Here is an 18,904-nt window from a genome sequence, read left to right on the forward strand (position 1 = left end):
CTCATACAAGTACTGTAGTGCAATCTCTTTATCATGAAAGTGCAACTTACAAATGTAGATTTTTTTAAATTTATTTATTTTTTGTTTGTTTGTTACATAACTGCACTCAAAAACAACTCAATGCACTCTGGCCGGGCGGCGTGGCTCCAGACATGCTGCTGCTCTGAGCGGCATGGTAAGGGAGCCAGGGCTGGCGGGCAGTCAGGGGGCAGAAAGCAGGGAGCGGTTGGATAGGTGTGGTAGTCCCAGGGGGCGGTTGGATGGGGCAGAGGTTCTGGGGGGGGGGGCAGTCAGGGGATGGGGAACAGGGAGGTTGGATAGGTGTGGGAGTCCTGGGGGGCCTGTCAGGGGGCAGGGGTGTGGATAGGAGTCGGGGCAGTCAGGGGGCGGAGGAGTTGGATAGGGGGTGGGAGTCTCGGGGGGGGGGGGGGCTGTCAAGGGGCAGGGAGTCCCGGGATGGGGTGGTCAAAGGACAAGGAGCAGGGGTGGTTGGATGGGTGGGAGGCTCCGAGGGGGGCAGTCAGGGGGCGGCAAGTGGGAGGGGGTGGGGGCCAGGCTATTTGGGGAGGCACAGCTTTCCCTACCCGGCCCTCCATACAGTTTTGCAACCCCAATGTGGCCCTCGGGCCAAAAAGTTTGCCCACCCCTGGGTTATTGTGACATTTTATGAGCTTTCACTCACTTTTTACAGTTGAGCTGACAATTAGGGTAAATTTGTAGGCCCAATTATCACAGCACACTCTTCTCACCCCGAAACTGTGAATATGTAACATCAATCTAATGGAAAATGACTGAAAATTAATTTTTTATCTTTGCTTCCATACCCTTTTGCAGTCAGCTATCAAACTCATTCTTACAGACACTTAACCACTCTAGGGAGTATACAATATGGGATTTTAAAATTAATAACTACTTAGCACTTATTGGTAGATTTCAAAGCATTGAATAAAGGTGTGTAAGTACAGGTGAGTCGCATCATACACACATTTAACTTATGCGAATTCAACTATACACGCTCGGCAAAAAAAAAGAAAAATAACAAGATACCTGTAAATAGTGCAGGCGATTCGGCCCACCCTTCCACTCAATGAGCGTATGCCCTGGAGTGAGCGTGAGATGGGAGACGTGAATCTGCTATTCCCTCAGTCGGTCTCAGTTCCCGCGTGCCTCTCATAGTGTGAGTATCTCGCCGTGCTGAATGTGATTCTAGTGTTTAAAGATACGTATTTTTCGTACAACATGACCCCTAAACGCAAGCCAACTACTTCATCTGGTGCTCAACCGAAGAAACTGCGATCTGTTCCAACGCTGGAGGAAAAACTGGCTGTGCTGGACTTATTGAGAGAGGTATGTCAATCTCCAACATGGCACGTAAATATGGCTGCAACGAATCTAGTATCCGTTCCATCAAGATTTGAGAGAGAAAAATTCGTCAAGCCATGGCATCAAGTGCTCCAATAACTGCTAAGGTGACGAGCCAGGTGCATGTAAGACTTTAGTGAAGACTGAAAAGGCATTAAACTTATGGCTGGAAGACATGAACCGTAAACGTGTGCCTATCGATGGCAACACGTTGCAAGAAAAGGCTCTTGGCCTCTACGCGCTGTTGAAACCTCCCACTGAAGAGGGATAGCCTCCTGATGAGAAGGAATTCAAAGCCAGCCAAGGTTGGTTTACCAGTTTTAGGAACTGCTTCAACCTCAAAAACATGTACACTACCGGTCAAGCTGCATCTGCCAATGAAGAGGCAGCAAAAGCCTACCCCGAACAATTAAAGAAAATCATAGAAGAAAAGGGCTATCTTCCAGAAGAAGTTTTTAATGCTGACGAGACTAGGCTCTGCTGGGGAAAAAAAATGCCCAACCGCACTTACATTTCGAAATCAGAAAGACAAGCCCCTGGCTTCAAAGCAGCTAAAGACCGAGTGACTGTGTTGTTTTGTGGCAATGCGGCTGGGCATTTAATAAAGCCGGGCTTGCTCTACAGGGCTGCAAATCCCCGTGCCCTAAAAGGCAAGAACAAAGATCTCCTGCCTGTGTTCTGGCAATCAAATAAAAAGGCTTGGGTGATGGCAGCATTATTTCTGGATTGGTTCCACAAATGTTTCATTCTGGAAGTCAAGCGGTACCTCGAAGAGAAAGGACTTGACTTTAAAGTGTTGCTGATCGTAGACAATGCTCCTGGCCGCTCTGTGGCACTCCAGTTTGCACATAATGACATTGAAGTAGTCTTTCTCCCTGCCAATACCACCTCCAACCTCTCGACCAAGGCGTGATTCGCTGTTTCAAGGCCACGTACACGAGGCTTACATTCTCACGGATATGTAGCGATATGGATGCTGATCCCAATCTTAATGTGATGGAGTGTTGGAAGTCCTTCAACATTGCCGATTGCATCCATTGCCTGTTTAATATAAGTGATACAATCAAGCCTGAAACAGTCAATGCATGTTGGCGAAACCCATGGAAAGAACGTGTGAATGATTTTAAGGGTTTCCCGACCATTGACAAAGAAGTGAAACGCATTGTTCAGGTGGCCAGGCAAGTGGGTGGTGATAGCGTCATTGACATCCTTGAGGGAGAAATTGAAGAATTAATTGAGAGCCATAGAGAAACATTGACCAACGAAGAGTTAGAGGAACTGATAAAATAGTCTACAGAAGACTAAGATGATGATGATGACGAACAGGAAGAGCCAGTAAGTTGGAATCTTCATAAATTTGCTGAAGTGTTCCAAGCAGCGAAACACTTGCATGATTTAATTTCGGAATACGATCCCTCTATGGAATGAAGCCTCCAAAATCACACGTGGTATTACAGATGATTTGAGACCGTATCAAGAAATGTTTGAGCAGCTCAAGAGATAACAGCAACAGTTGCCGATCACCATGTTTTTAAAGGAAAAACAACCAGCAGCAGATGAGCCTACGCAATCAACTTCTCGAGCTGAACCAGAGCAAATCATTGTCTGACTCGCTCTTCATCACCTCCGTCTCCTGAATCAACATCGAGCCCTGACGACCCCCTGTAATTAAAAATACAGTACTGTAAAATATTTTGCATATGTACTCTTCATTACATACTGTACACATTATACGTTTATACATATTACTGTACATGGTTGTATACACAAAACCGTGTACAGTATACTGTACTTCATGGGCGATATAAGGGATTTTCAAGGGTAATTTTGACTATACGTGATTTTCGCCTTACACGCTGACTTTAGAACCTAACCCCGGCGTAAGATGCGACTCCACAGTATCCTTATCCCTTTTTTTCAGATTCATGTCTCATTTATAAACAAAAGTTGTATTGCTTCAGCTATACTAGTATAGTTAAAGTAGTACAATGCTCTCTAGTGTGGATGCAGTTATACTGGTGTAAAGGTGCTTATACTAGTATAGCCTATTCCTGTACTGGATGGGGAATAAGATGTATTGTTATAAGACACATGTATATTGGTATAACTGTATCCAAGCTAGAAGTTGCACTAGTTGGATAAAAAAATCACACCCCTTACTAAAATAGTTATACTGGTACAAAGTCTGTGTGTGTAGACCAGGCCTAAGTGACTTGTATTGCAGAGAGGAGAGATTTGAAGTGAAGTATTTTTTCTTTGAGTAATGGTTCCTATCGTGGTTTCACCTGAGGCAATCAAGAGCAGGGCGGACCGACAGCATCTCCAGTTCCTTCTCACTGCTGCGTGGTCCAAGTCGGAGCTTCTGCTGACCTCTCATGTTTAGTGACATATTTTCTAAAAATTAAAAAATCAAAAAAACAAAACCTGTTCATACTTTTGCCCATAGTTAGGATTTTATAATTTTTTGTTGTACTTTTCGTAATTCCTAGCAATTTTTAAAATTAAAGATTTGGGATGCTGCTTCGGCTGTTTTTTCCCAGAAAACAATCCTAAACAAGTTATTCTTGTTTGTATTCTGCTTGAATACTATCTTTTTCCCTGAAGACGTGAAGCCTTCTCCAGGAAGGCCAAGCCTCACAATTTCAGAAATACTATTCTAGGGACCTCGGTTAGGTTCCTGCACAGGGGTCTAGTGTAAATGAACTCAGTGGTTCCATTGTGCTACACATATAAACCACACTCTGTAGTTTAACACTATTCAGTGTGGCAGTTTGTGTGATTGTTCCCAGAACTACAATATAAAGATATAACTGTATTTTAGGTCAAGATGGACAGAGTTGTGTGTGGGAGAATTTGGAACAGTGTCCATCTGGCGTGGCAAGTTTTTCATTTTCCTGACTATCAAAATAATAAAGTTAGATGTGCTAAGGAGACATTTATTACTAGTAAATTTCATATTAATGTCAAGGTAATTACCCCAACACCTTTAGGGGGTAAAATCCTCAAACAGACCATAAAATGCTGCTTTTTTTTTTTTTTAAATACTACTGGTGTTTGTTTCAAGGATTCCCTATTCCAGATGATGTTCTTGCCTTTAAAAACTCTTTAAAGCACCCACATCATAACAGTGTGTATACAAGCTTATCTCCTGTTTTAACGTGCATGAAGCGGTTTTATCCTTTGTGACTTTAATCTTCCAAGATCTAATCCTGATCATGTTCCAAATGCAAGAATGTTTCATTTTTTTTAATGAAAATGATCGTAGGGTTTTTGGTTGATGAGAACAGAATAGTAATCAAACAGAGCCTACATGGAAACTGTTGTCTATCCTGAGGCTGAATAAACACCACTTCATGGATATTTGAGCAGTGAACAGTGTCCCAGAATTGGCTGGATTCATGCTCTGAGGCTGGATAGCACCCTCAAAGTGTTCTGCTCATTGGAATAGCTCTAATATCACTCCTTCTCGTTCCCTGAAAACTGCTTCCTCCAAATCCTTTGCTTATGTTGAAATTCGTCAGGAGACTGGTCAGAAGGAGTATGTTCTGTTTCTTCACCTAGTATGATGTGGAAGAACATCCTTCATAGAACAGAACATAACTATTTATAGAGTAAGTCACTAAACTTTAACAGTTGTTAACAAAACCTTGTGGTCAGTGGTCAAAGGCTGATGCCTATTAAAAGAAATGTCATGGACACTGCCTGGCATAGGACCATGGTCAGGAGACCATCAATCAATGAGATTTGTGCAATCTGTATCAGCCAAGTCTAAAGCAAAGCTGAAATGAATAGAAGACATGCAAGAGCCTTAAGTGACAGCAGAGTTGTTGCAATATAGGCCTTGGCTACACTTGCAAGTTAGAGCGCATTAAATCAACCCTGGGAGCCCTAACTCCTAAGGTGTCCACACTGGCAAGGCGCTTAGAGTGCCTGGACTCTGCAGCTGGAGCGCCCTGGGAATCCACCTCCACGAGAAGCATAGAGCTTGCTGTGTCCTGGCTGAAATGCCCGGGTGTCAGTGTGGATGATGTATTGCATTACTGCGCTGTGATTGGCCTCTGGAAACGTCCCATAATCCCTTGAAGTCAAGTGGCCATTCTCATCATGGTTTTGAATTCGGCTGCAGGCATGCAGATATCATCTTTCAAAGCTCCGTTTCTGACATCCGGCATGTTTATCTGCTCTGGGACAAAGCAAACCATTACTGTGGAATGCTGCTGAGGCAGGTGGTGAGGGGGCGGGGGGGCTGATGTCAGGGTTTTGCCCTGCTGCTGTCTAAACTTACAAGACTGCATGCTGACACACTCTCTTCCCCCCCAAAACACACGGTCTCTCCCCCCACAAACACACAACACACTCCCTGTCACACTCCACCCCGTTCCCCTACCCCGCCATTTGAAAAGCACGCTGCAGCCACTTGCACACTGGGATAACTACCACAATGCACTGCTCTCTATGGCATTGCAAGAGCTGCTAATGTGGCCACGCCACTTCGCTTGCAGGTGACAGTGTAAACCCACTGCAGCGTTTTCCCTGCTGCTGTCTCCGAGGGCTGGTTTAACTTCTGGCACTCTACATCTGCAAGTGTAGACATGCCCATAGTCGTCTTAACCATCTTTCAAGAAAAGGGTGAAAACTGTCAACAGGTGGCTTTTTTGCTAATGGTCTAATGACTACTTTTTGGCGGGGAAACTGATTCCCTCCAACAACGAGGTGTTAACAATCTTAGCCGACAAAAGACTCAATACTCCTTCACTTGCATTTACAAAGGGTGAGGGGCAAAGCTATGGCTTGCATGTTAGAGCTAACCCAAGTCCAGTTTGTATGCCCAGCTTCTTTAAGTTCCAGTCTTTGTGGTGTGGATTTAGGAGTATGACTTCAGAGTGTGGATAAGATGAAGTTTATGCCAGCACCTCTTCTTTTTTGTGTATTCTTACTGCTATTCTGGATTCCCCGTCACCATGTATAGTAGCAGAGTTCCATGTTACTTGTAACAAAAACCCTGCTCATGAATTGTAATTTTGGTGCCATTGTTAAAAGATGAGTTACATGAGCTTTTTGACCAGCTTGCATGAAAATACTCTGCAAAGGATGCATAGACATTTAATGCAGAGAGTTCCCTCCTTTGATTTTCTCTGTCAACTTGTGTTATTTTTTGATAAATAGAAAAATGGAAAAAAATTGAATGTTAAAGTATACTAAACAAGCACTAATTCAAAACATTTCTTCCTCTGTGGAAGAAATTTATTGCTTTGTGTTTATCTTGATCTTTTTTTCATACTTAAACATAATCTTCAAGCACATGAAATGCTGTTGTACAGCAGAGTTCAGAGGTAGCAATTTTTGTTAACAGTCAGCGACAGGAAGAGGAATCCTCGGACAATTTGATATTGTCTATAATTTTGATGCATACTGTAATGGAATCCAATAATGCCACTGATGTCAGTAGCCCTGTTGGCTTCAGTGAGACTGCAGATGTGAATGAAGGTTACTTCTGTGAATGAGTGTTTTGGTGGACTGGGTTCACAGCTCCAAGGAAAAAATTATGGAAAAAGAAATCTATGGTTCTGGGTAGAATCTGATGAGGTTTCTCAGTGTATCGGCCTGGTTTAAACAAAAAAGCAGGCCAGAAAGAGAAAACTGCCTTTCTAGTTATTTAAGGACTTCTTGGACTCTCATTATCAGATTCCGCATCTGCAAATGATCATGATGGATAGCTGAGGCCCAGAGCAGCTGGATACTGTCTCCTTGAGCTACAAGCCTGTTCTGCATAGACTGCTGCATGCTTCTTTTTCTTGGCGTTTACAATGAATAGGGGAAGGCCTGTTTTTGTTCTGTTGCTTTTTTTCTTCTCTGGGATAGAAGAATCCTGAGCTCTTCATCAGTTACATGACTGGAAAATTATTTTTTTCATGCAGGTATTCAGCAATCTCAAATTTCCCAAATGGTTGAAATCCTGCAAAGCATCCAGGTGACATTTTAATTTTGCCTATCACAGCAATCATTTAAAGGGAGTTGAATTGGGGAAGCATTGTTTCTATTTCCTGCTGGCATGGCACATGCTACTCTCCTACCAAGATGATGTGTTAACACAGTTAGACCTCTCTGTATAACACATTAGGCCTGAGTATGCATTCATCTCAGCTTCTACTTTGTGTCATGAGCTATTTTCAGAAATTGTACTACCAGAAACTCTGTTTTAATTTGTCACATAAACAGTATATTGCTTCGGTTTTAAGGCGATCTGTATGTCTCTCCATACACATGCAGAAACTCCCACTGATCTTTTAGAATGGTACCAACTACAATGTATGTTCGGTTCAATAGATGCTATCACAAGCCTGAAAGTGAGAGTGGAGGAGGAGATTGGAAAAGTGTCACATGTTGTATTTTATTGTAGTAAACCCATCTTCTATTGATGTATGTATTAATTCCAGACTGTTCCACTCAGAGAAAGAATGTAACAGCTGCACCATTACTGCAAATATATAAAAACATGTCTTTCAGTACAAATTAATGCGAGAAAGACTGTTGTTTAAAGCAAGCTGTTCCATACTGCTCGGCCACCGTGCCACAAGGGTAACCTGAAGGACTCATAACATCTGGGCATGAGAAGGTAGTTCAGTTTCCATACCCATTGGCTTCTCTGTGGAGAGTTGGGGAAAATGCTATTTGTACTGGCGGAATTGCGAAGAGAACACCTGTTCACTAGAAACGGGACTGCAGCCATCAGCTCATTTCACGCAGGGCAGCAAGCAGCCATCAGATGGTCGTGACTGTAAGTCGTTGTTGACATAGACCAGATTTAAATCAATGACTTATTATCAATCCCATGAAATGCTTAGTCCCATTAAGAAGTGTTATTTTTAACAATCTGGTTTACAGTAAATACCAAGACACAGAGGCATTGAGAGTTCTTCCTTGCTGGTTTGTTTTCATAATTGTAAGTATTTGTTTAAAATACAAATGTTGCATTTGCAGTCGCAGTTCAATCCCTAGGGGCCAGGACTCCACATTACAAAAAGCACTACCACATTTGGCAGTTTTAGCAAAGAGGTAAAAGAATGAATGGGCCTGGATTCTGAACTACTTTCTCAGCATAAAGAAAAGGAGTACTTGTGGCACCTTAGAGACTAACAGATTTAGCCGTATGGAGTGGATTTTAAATTTGTTAGTCTCGAAGGTGCCACAAGTCCTCCTTTTCTTTTTGCGGTTACAGACTAACACGGCTGCTACTCTGAAACTTTTCTCAGCATAATGTATGATATAGTACCTCCAGATTATATTTCAGGTGTGTGGGTGGGGCAATAGGTGACAATTTTGTCTTCCTGTTCTGGTTCAGCAAACCACTTAAGCATGCATTTAAAGTTTATCCCATGCTTAGGAGTTTTGTTGAATAGAGATAGATATTGAGCACACACGTAAGTGCTTTTCTGCTCAGTTGAGGCCCCTGCAATGCTGTCAATCAAGTACCCTTCGTGATCAGTAAACTGTACTTTAATTTTTTTTAAATGCTTCAATTCCTCATAAAACTGAAATGTAGGAATTATGATGCTAAGGTCAAATCGTCACGCAGCTTCTAAATGAGAATAAATGTCACTATACACCTGACCTACACACACACAGTCGTCTGTGTACCCAGTAATGGGACCAATGGAGGGAAACTTAGTGTGCGGAGGAGACACTACAGCCAAAGGAATAAAACTTTTGCAAGTAGTGATTTAGTGTTTTACGCACAAAATGCTGTGGGAGAAGATATTGATAGTGACATACCAGTAAATGAAGTTAGAATGATAATTTTTAAAAACTGCTTTCTTCTGTTTGTGCAGGGACCTGAATTGATGAATAAATATGTTGGTGAATCTGAACAAGCTGTGAGAGAGGTAAGAAGATGCGAGTTGCAAGTCAGGGCCCATTGCATGTTGTGCTGGATGTGTGCTCGTTTTTCAAACTTTCCATGTTAATAATACATTGTCTGGTTAACCTTAAACTTTCAAAAAAACCCTAACCAAACAAAAAAACCCACCCTCTCTTTGACCAGAGATTTTGAGGCAAAATGAAGTTTTTTGTGTTTTTATTTGCTTTTTGCTTTTAGAAAGTTAGTGGGTGTGTCAAAATCAGGCTTACAGTGAAAGTTGCTATTGAAGCTACATTATATAGTATGATGTAACTTAGCTCCAAAGTAAGCCCAATTTTAAAAAAAGGGCCACAAGATGTTATTCTTTGCCCTTTGCCTTTTGGAGTTCGAACAAGGTGTTTGAATGCATGAGTTTTGTCCAGAAATTCCCCCCTCCACCCCAGTAAACTATTTTATTATTGTTTCTCTAGATCTTCAGGAAAGCCAGAGCTGTGTCGCCTTCCGTTCTTTTCTTTGATGAAATAGATGCCTTGGCAGTTGAAAGAGGGAGGTAAGGAATACTTTTACAAAAATACTCCGTGTTCATTTCTGTTCTGATAAGTGACTTTAGAAATGGATTTGTTGAGATCCCAGGTATATTGTCTTTCTATAATTCCACATCATATGTGTACCCTTTTCAAGTAAAAGGAGGTCCTTCATCACTGCCAGTCCAGCATATTCAAGCTGGCATCTGAAGGCAAGGTGGTGGTTCCTTCCTTTCTCACATCATTACCAGTAATAAAGATTCTACAGACCAACTCCATATCCTTCAGTTCCCTTCAATGGCAGGGATCTGGACTACCTGCTATTTAGTAACAGGTCTTGTCCATTGCAAATCTCTGATTGGGTTCTATTAATTAATTTTTTATTTGTCTCGGGGCTATTGCATTACAACAGTATAAGGCCTCAGTCCTGCAAAACACTTGAACATATGCCTGAATTTAAGCAGGGGAGTAAGTCCATTAAAGTCCAGTTGAAGTGCTTTGCTGGATTGGGCCTTGATGAAATGATTTTGAAGTATCTATGTCCTTAATGTGTAAAGTGAAAAAATCCTGTGTAGCTGAGCAACAATGCTAACAATCTTTTCATACCATCTTGCACTAAATCAAAGGGAGTTCAGAAGTTTTTCCTGCTAAAGAAGGATAGCAGTTTTCAGTTGATGTAATTTACTTCCTTATTTCGGTAGAAGTAGTATATTTTTTTCAAATGTACCTACTTCCTCTTATAACTTAAGCTTCTGCAATTAGACTTGCTATGGTTTAAATTTTTTAAAACAATTTCTTCTCATTAGTAGCCTGTGTGGTACTTGTTGCATGTTACCATCTCCTTATTCATACAAATCCAATCCACTTACTGGGAGGAACTTTTATTATGACAATTCTAGTCCCAAGTGTTGCCAATAAGGCCTAGTCTACACTTTAAACTTATACCAGCACAGCTATGTTGGTCAGGAGTGTGGGGGGGAAAAACACCCACCCCTAGTGACTTTAGTATCGACAAAGCCTCCAGAGTAAATACAGCTATGCTGACAGAAAAGGGTTTCTGTCAGCATAGGTAACATTGTTCAGGGAGGTAGTGTTACTACACCTGCGGAAAAACTCCTTTCTGTTGGCATAAACTGTATCTACTCAAGGGACTCTGCCAGCATACCTATACTGGCATAGGTTCTCTAGATAGTGTGGCAAATTGCTGGCACGATTATGATGGGTCCCACACTTCCTTTTCTTGTGTGGGGGTTCAGGACGCAGTTTCCTGCCCCTGAATTAGGGTATCTACTGTCCCACTAGTAAGCCAGAGAAGGGTAGTGGAGAGGGCGGGACCCGGGCCCACCGTCTACTCTGGGTCCCAGCCCGGGGGCCCTAGGGATAGTGGCAAACCACTTGAACAAGTGCTTCCTTCCCCTGGGCTACTTCCCTCTCCTTCTCTTCAGCTTGTGGGGCTTCCTGCCCTCTCTCTGCACAAGCCGGGTGTCTCTTTACCTAGGGTCTTGGTCTTCTTCTAGCCAGCCACGGCATGTCTCCAAACCGCACTCTGCTCCAACTCCTTCCCCTGGCTGATTGAAGCAGGGGGTTTTTATCAGGTGACTGGCTTCAGGTGCTCTAATTGGCTTCAGGTGCTTTTAATTAATCTATAGAAACCTTTCTTCCCTCTACAGGGAATAAGGCTTCTCCTCATCCTGGGACTTACATATCTCTCCTAGATCTCTCTTCTGCTGCCTTCTGGCCATGCTGTATCACATATCCTCCCCCCCGCTCAACACCATGGGGTTGGCCTACTTGGGACGAGAGACAATGCTTTTGTGACAAGCCATCTGCGTTGCTGTGTTGGCTTCTGGCCCTACGCTGTACTCGGAAATGAAAGGGTTGCAGAGATAGGAACCATCTAGTCACTCTTGCGTTCTTCTCCTTGTTTCCGTGCATCCACTGGAGCAGGGTGTGGTCTGTCACCAGGGTAAATCGCCGCCCCAGTAGGTAGTAGCGGACAGTTTCCATGGCCCTTTTTTCGCCAGACATTCCTTTTCAACAACGGCGTACTTTTGTTCCCTGGGGAGGAGCTTCCGGCTGAGGTACAGGATTGGGTTTCCTCCTCCCCTACCATCTGCGAAAGGACGGCTCTTAGCCCTACCTCCGAGGCATCTGTTTGTAGGACTAATTATTTCTTGAAGTCTGGGGCTATTGGTACTGGATGGCAGAAAAGGGCTGTCCTTAAATCTGTGAATGCTCCTTCTGCTGCATCAGACCACTTTACTATCTCAGGGCCCCAAGCCTTTATCAGGTCCGTCAATGGCCCAGCTCTTGTGGCGAAATGAGGAATGAATCTGATAGTACCCTACTAACCCGAGAAATGCTCTGACCTGCTTATTACAGACTGGCCGAGGCCAATCTTGTATTGCCTCCACTTTGTTCCATTGGGGTTTTACCAAGCCTCTCCCTACTACATTCCCGAGGTATCTAGCCTCAGCTAGTCCTATCATGCACTTGAGAGGGTTGGTAGTTAGGCCGGCCTTCCACAAGGCATCTAGTACCACTTCTACTTTCCTTAGGTGCGTTTCCCAGTCAGGACTATGGATAACCATATCGTCTAAATAGGTGGCGGCATACCTGGCATGGAGTCACAGCAATTTATCCATAAATCGTTGGAATGTTGCAGGGGCCCCATGGAGTCTGAAAGGGAGGACAATTATTGCATCAGGTGTAGAGAAAGCAGTCTTCTCCTTGGCGTTCTTGGCCAGGGGAATTTGCCAATATCCTTTGGTCAGGTCCAGAGTGGTTTGGTATCGGGCCTTGCCTAACTGATCAACTAGCTCGTTGACACATGGTATCAGATAGGCATTGAATTGGGATACTTCATTCAATTTCCGGAAGTCGTTGCAAAACCTCAGGGTGCCAGTCAGGCTCGGGTACTAGGATGATAGGGCTGGACCACTGGCTGTGGGATCCTTCAATAACCCCAAGTTCCAACATCATCTTTACTTCTGTCCGAAGTTCCTCTTTTTTAGCTTCCGGTATCCAGTACGGTTTTATCGTCACCCGTATTCCAGGCCTGTTGACGATATGATGTTGGACCAGTGTCATACGGCCTGGCTGTGTACAAAACACATCTTGGTTCCATTGAATCACATCTCTGTTTGTTTGTTCTGGGGCTAATTTGGGGGATATTCTCACCTGCCCCTGTGGGTCGTCCGTCTGAGGTGGAGCTCTCCGAATGACCAGGCACATCTCTCGGTCACGCGAGGGCTTCAGTAAGTTTGCGTGGTAGATCTCTCTGGTCTTCGGCGGTCTGGTTGTCTGACCTCATAGTCCACTTCCCCAATGGCTTCCACTATCTCATACAGCCCATGCCAGCTGGCCAGGAGCTTGTTTTCCACTGTCGGAACTAACACCATCACCTGTTCTCACGGCTGAAATTTCCGTACTTTCGCCCGGCGGTTATAGTATGTCCACTGGGTCTCTTGTGCTTTTTCCAAATGTTCTCGTACTTTCGGGGTTACTCGAGCTATTCGCTCTCTCATCTGTGTCACATGCTCAGTGACATTCTTTCCTGGGTTGGGTTGTTCTTCCCAGTCCTCCTTGGTGATATCTAATATTCCGCCTGGGTGGCGTAAGTATAGTAGCTCAAAGAGAAAGAAACCGGTGGACGCCTGGGGGACTTCCCGTATTGCAAACATTAGGTATGGTAGAAGGGTATCCCAGTCTTTTCTGTCCTGTGCTACCACCTTCCGGATCATACCTTTTAAGGGTGCGGTTAAACCGCTCGACCAGTCCATCTGTTTGAGGATGGTAGACTGAGGTCCGTATGTCATGGATGCGGAGCAGGGTACATAAGTCCTTCATTCATTTTGACATGAAAGGGGTTCCTTGGTCAGTCAGGACCTCCTTCGGTATGCCCTCTGTGGCAAAAACCTGAAGTAGTTCTTTTGCTGTTGCCTTGGATGTGGGGTTTCTTAAAGGAATGATTTCTGGATACCGTGTGGCGTAGTCAAAGATGACTAATACGTTTCGGTGGCCCCGTGCTGATCTTTCCAGTGGGCCCACTAGGTCCATGGCTATCCTTTCGAAAGAGACTTCAATAATAGGCAAAGGTACTAATGGGGCCCACAAGTGAGGTCAGGGGCTATGCAACTGGCATTCTGGGCAGGAGGTACAATAGCGTTGGACCTCTGCGCATATTCCTGGCCAATAAAATCTTCTTAGGACTCTATCAAGTGTCTTGTCTACTTCTAGATGTCCCCCAGATAAATGACTGTGAGCTAACTCTAGTACTGCCCTTGTGTGTTTCCATGGGACTAAGAGCTGCTCTACTTCTTCCCCTCGTATTTGCACTATTCGGTACAACAGATCACGTTTGATCACATAATATGGCCTTGGGCCTTTGGTCTTTCCTTCCACAGGTATACCATTTATTTCCACTACCTCCTCCCTCGCATTTGCATATATCAGGTCATTGGCTTGGTCCTGCCCGAAATTTTCACATGCAGTACCAATCTGACCTAACTCCATGGGACCTATTTTTTTTTCCGCCCCTTGGGTTGCCCCTACTTGGGCTAGGAACCGCCTCTGAGTCCTCACTGTCCTGAATTGTCTCCTGGCCTCCTGAACGGGTTCGCTTACCAACAAGGGAGGCTTTCTGGTTCTCTGCTAGAATCCTGGTCCCTAGCTTTTTATCTGCCCTCTTTTCCCACCTAGACTTTCGGGGTTTCCTGGGGTATGAAAATAGCTTTGGGGCAAATTCGGCAAAAATTGGGGTGAGGCTATCTATCTGTAGGTGCCTCTGTCTCAGCCCTGGGGTTGCTACCCTCCCCTGGCTCTACTGGGGGGAGTAAGTTCTCAAACCCAGGGAAGTCCCTACCAATTAAGACCGGGTAGGGGAGCCTAGGGACTACCCCTGCAGTTACCCTGGTAGCGTTTCCCTGGATCTCAATCCATACTAGGATTGTGGGGTAGAAATTTATGGTGCCATGAACACACGTCGCCCCTGTGGTTTTGGCCCGGGTTAGTTGGTCTTGCCCCACCAACTTCCCCGAGACCAGTGTGACAGCACTCCCAGAATCTACTAATGCTATGGTCGCAATACCATTCATTTTTACTGACCTTATATACCCATGTGAGGTCATTGCGACCCCTACCAGGCCGATTAGGCCACATTGTTCCCCAGGATCCCCCAGATTGCACTGCGTAGGCTCTTCCCTGTTGGGGCATTGGGCTGCTATATGCCCCAATTCCCCACACTCGCAACACCGACCCCTTATCCCGGTTGCAGCCCTCTGCCTGGGGTTATTTGGTCAGCCCCCCCACCCTCTCTTCTCAACCCCCCAGGTCTCTTCTTGGCCTCGGGCCATTCCTCAGTGTGTTTCCTCCAAGTTCTGGTGGTTCTGTAGTTCTCGACAATCCGGGGCCTTGGGTTTGGGGCTTGCTTCCTGGTTTGCCGTGTCTCACCCCCTGGGGTCTGGAACAGTTCACGGGCTGCCAGCTGTCTTTCCACGAGGGAGACCAACTCCTCGTACGTGGAGGGGTCATTTTGGCCAACCCAAGCCCAAACGCCTGGTGGTAGCCCCCTCATATACCGGTCCAGTATCAGGAGCTCCATCATTTTCTCAGAGCTGAGGGCCTCAGGGCGCAGCCATTTCCGGATCAGGTCAAACAACTGCGATCAGGGTATCTTGTCTTCTGTATACTGCCATTCATGAAACCTCTGGGCTTGCAATGCCATCGTTATTCTGGATCTGGCCAGGATCTCTGCCCTCAGCTGAGGGTAATCCTCTGCAGTCATATTGTAGTAGACTTTTTAGGCCCCTCCACACAGGAATGGGGCAAGGATACCAGACCACTGATCTCAGGGCCAGGCCTCGCGCAGGGCTGTTCTCGCATACCTCTTGGCGTTTGACTCCTCGTCATCCTCCCGTGTCATTTTCTGTAGGCAGTGGCTGGCCGGTATAGTCGGGGTTCCATCGCAGTTGTGGTTCCGCTCCATAAGAGCCTTCATCTGGTTTGCCAGCTCTTGTAGAAGAGCTCGGTCCTGGGCAACCTGATTCATCAACATCCGATCAGTCTCCTCCTGCACACGAGTCGCCTCCTGTTGGGCGGTTGCTTGGATTCGGGTAGCCTCCTGCTGGGCTGCAGTGACTTGTATTAGAGCCTTGACCACGTCGTCCATCTTGGGGACAGGATGGTTTTGGCTAACCCGGGTTTAAGTCCCCAGCGCGGAGATCCCACTGCTAACATCACGTGTGGCAAATTGCCGGTACGATTATGATGGGTCCTGCGCTTCCTCTTCTTGAGGCGGGGTTCAGGGTGCAGTTTCCTGCCCCTGAATTAGGGTATCTACTGTCCCACTAGTAACCCAGAGAAGGGTAGTGGAGAGGGAGGGACCCGGGCCCGCCCCCTACTCCGGGTCCCAGCCCAGGGGCCCTAGGGATAGTGGCAAACCACTTGAACTAGTGCTTCCTTCCCCTGGGCTACTTCCCTCTCCTTCTCTTCAGCTTGTGGGGCTTCCTGCCCTCTCTCTGCACAAGCCGGGTGTCTCTTTACCTAGGGTCTTGGTCTTCTTCTAGCCAGCCACGGCATGTCTCCAAACTGCTCTCTGCTCCAACTCCAAACTACTCTGCTCCAACTCCTTCCTCTGGCTGATTGAAGCAGGGGTTTTTTATCAGGTGACTGGCTTCAGGTGCTCTAATTGGCTTCAGGTGCTTTTAATTAATCTATAGAAACCTTTCTTCCCTCTACAGGGAATAAGGCTTCTCCTCATCCTGGGACTTACATATCTCTCCTAGATCTCTCTTCTGCTGCCTTCTGGCCATGATGTATCACAGTAGACATAACCTAAGAAGAGGGAGAAGTAGCAGGCTCTGTATCCATACCAGTTTCTGTCGAGGATACCAGCAAAATGGGAAGACAGGGATAAAAGATGTCAGTGGGACTCTTCAGCAGTTTCAATACATTGTTTAGTGTGTGGTGGTGACTTGTGTTGAATATAGCTGTATTTTAAAATCATTTACAAATCCTTATTTTCTGCTGAAATTTTAAAAGTTGACACATTGTACAAGGCTTCCCCATCAGTCTTCCTGTCAATGTATAATTTCTGCAACTAGAAAATTTGTAAACTTTCTGGAAATGTTAACAGTACTCTAGTAAATCATTAGAATCACCAGCCTGCTTATCACAATAGCTGTAGCAAAAATATGTATTGGAAGAAAGCCAAAATAACAAATCTACCCATGATAGAATTGTTAATGTTTAGAAACTCTACTTCAGCAAGAAGAAACTTTTTTTTGAAGAATAAAAGTAATTTTTTAACCAGCCTTTTCAGTCTACGCCATGAGGCTCTGAGGTTTTCTGGATTGTTTTAGGGGGTAAAGAACCCAACTTCTCTTACCTGCAGGGGGAAAAAATTGCCTTGGGACAGCTTGTTGAAATATGTGGATTGACCTGCTGTAGTCATGTTATATTGGAGACATCTGGTTTTGGAGCTTTAAAAAGAACAGGGTGGGACACACAAATATTTCATTGTAAAATCTGAAGCAGATGGGAGGTAAAATATGTAGCAGAGTTCTCATAAAATTCATCTGAAATTAAACAATGTAGGAAACCAGACAAGGCACTTATTAGAAATAGCCTGTTTTTACAGGCTGATTTTGCACAGTAGGAATTTGCAAGTGCATTAGAGATGCTAATGATTTGCAGCCTCTGGAGATCCATTTCCTGTGCTATTACTAACCATACTGAAGGAAACACCTGTTTATGTTGCCCCCCGCTTCTCTCAGTGAGTTGAATTGTTTTTCTCTATCTTGACAGTGCAGAACACTATCATACAATTTTTTTGTAAGGATTTTTTTCCTCTTTTTAAATTCTGTTTACAAATTGTCATATTTGTTGACTCCATTTGTACAGAAAATGAGCCAGATCCATGGAACCTGGAGGCAGGTAACCTCTTCTGGTGCTGGGAGACATCTCTATGGGAGAAGTATATCTCCATTGACAGACATAGGGAATCATAAACTGTTATGGTAGTTTTTTGAATAGTTAAGTATTCCATTTATGGATACTGTTTTTATTAAGTTTGTCTAACTAATCCTCACAGTACAACTAATTAGCGTTCTCCCCACTTTATAGATGAGAAAATTTCAGGCAGAACGACTGACGTGACTAAGGCCAAAAGCAAGACGCACTGTTAGAACCGGGATTAGAATTTAGAAGTTCCTGGCTTCTGTCCCTTTGTTGAGACTATTAGACAATGCCTCACATAAATATGATTTCCCAAATTAAGATACGTAGCACTGCGATGTTACTGCATCTCACCGATTTGCACATTGCTAATCCAGAATCCCTTAATTTAATACACAGTCTAGCATTCTCTCCCTACGGTGGTTCTTGGTAATTGTTTAATATTACAGCGGAGTGCTGTAGAATGCTCCTTATTAAGACTGCATTACCTTTACAAAATATACTAATGAACAAATGCAAAGGAAGTAGAGAGAAAAACAACAAAAATATCAGGCTCTGGAAGGATTGAGATTGAGTTTTAAATATATATCCATAGGCACATATGAAGGGGAAGACATAAATCTATAAATACGTGAAGGGTGGAAACAACAAGGTTTGGGAGGAATTACTGAGGACATTACAAGTGGTTATGAGTAGAAATAATGAAATTAAGAAAGGGAAAACAACTGCTGAAAAACTGTTTTTTGACAGTGAGATCTTGTACGCTGTAGAACAGTCACATGGGAAGGGGGTGCAGTTTGTTTGGCACATTTCAAACAAAACTGGACAAACCACAAATTAATGTACAACAAGGGCACTGGCAGAGAGAAGGACTAGATGACATAATAGATGTTTTCCATCATTCCATGGTTCTGACTAACTCTAGGTTCCATTAGCTAGTTATGTTTTTCTCTAACTTCTGTAAAATGGTGTTATGACTGTTTGCAGAAAAGACTATGACATTAAGGTCAGGAACACATGGCTGGTCCAGATACAACAGTGAGCAAGGAATGTTTTCATTCCAAGTAATCCTTTCCCCTTTCAAAGCTTAAAACTCTTAACAAAAGTGCGTAGCTGCAGAGAATTATGGGTACTTGTTATTCCTTGGTATCCGGACTATGTAAAACCTAATTCTTCTGACCATTAGAGGTTGCCTACAGGAAAT

At 44.3% G+C, this 18,904-nt stretch overlaps 1 protein-coding gene across 3 annotated transcripts in view; it reads left to right on the forward strand.

The window, feature by feature from the left end:
• Positions 1–18,904, forward strand: part of AFG2A (AAA ATPase AFG2A) — a 302,070-nt gene that overhangs the window by 64,970 nt on the left and 218,196 nt on the right. For all 3 annotated transcript variants that reach the window (XM_077815195.1, XM_077815196.1, XM_077815197.1), the window contains exons 12-13: positions 9,192–9,245; positions 9,691–9,770. In XM_077815195.1, coding sequence (XP_077671321.1) covers positions 9,192–9,245; positions 9,691–9,770 — 134 coding nt within the window. The remainder of the gene's footprint in view (positions 1–9,191; positions 9,246–9,690; positions 9,771–18,904) is intronic.

This window comes from Eretmochelys imbricata, chromosome 4 (assembly GCF_965152235.1).
Source record: "Eretmochelys imbricata isolate rEreImb1 chromosome 4, rEreImb1.hap1, whole genome shotgun sequence".
Taxonomy (NCBI): domain Eukaryota; kingdom Metazoa; phylum Chordata; order Testudines; family Cheloniidae; genus Eretmochelys; species Eretmochelys imbricata.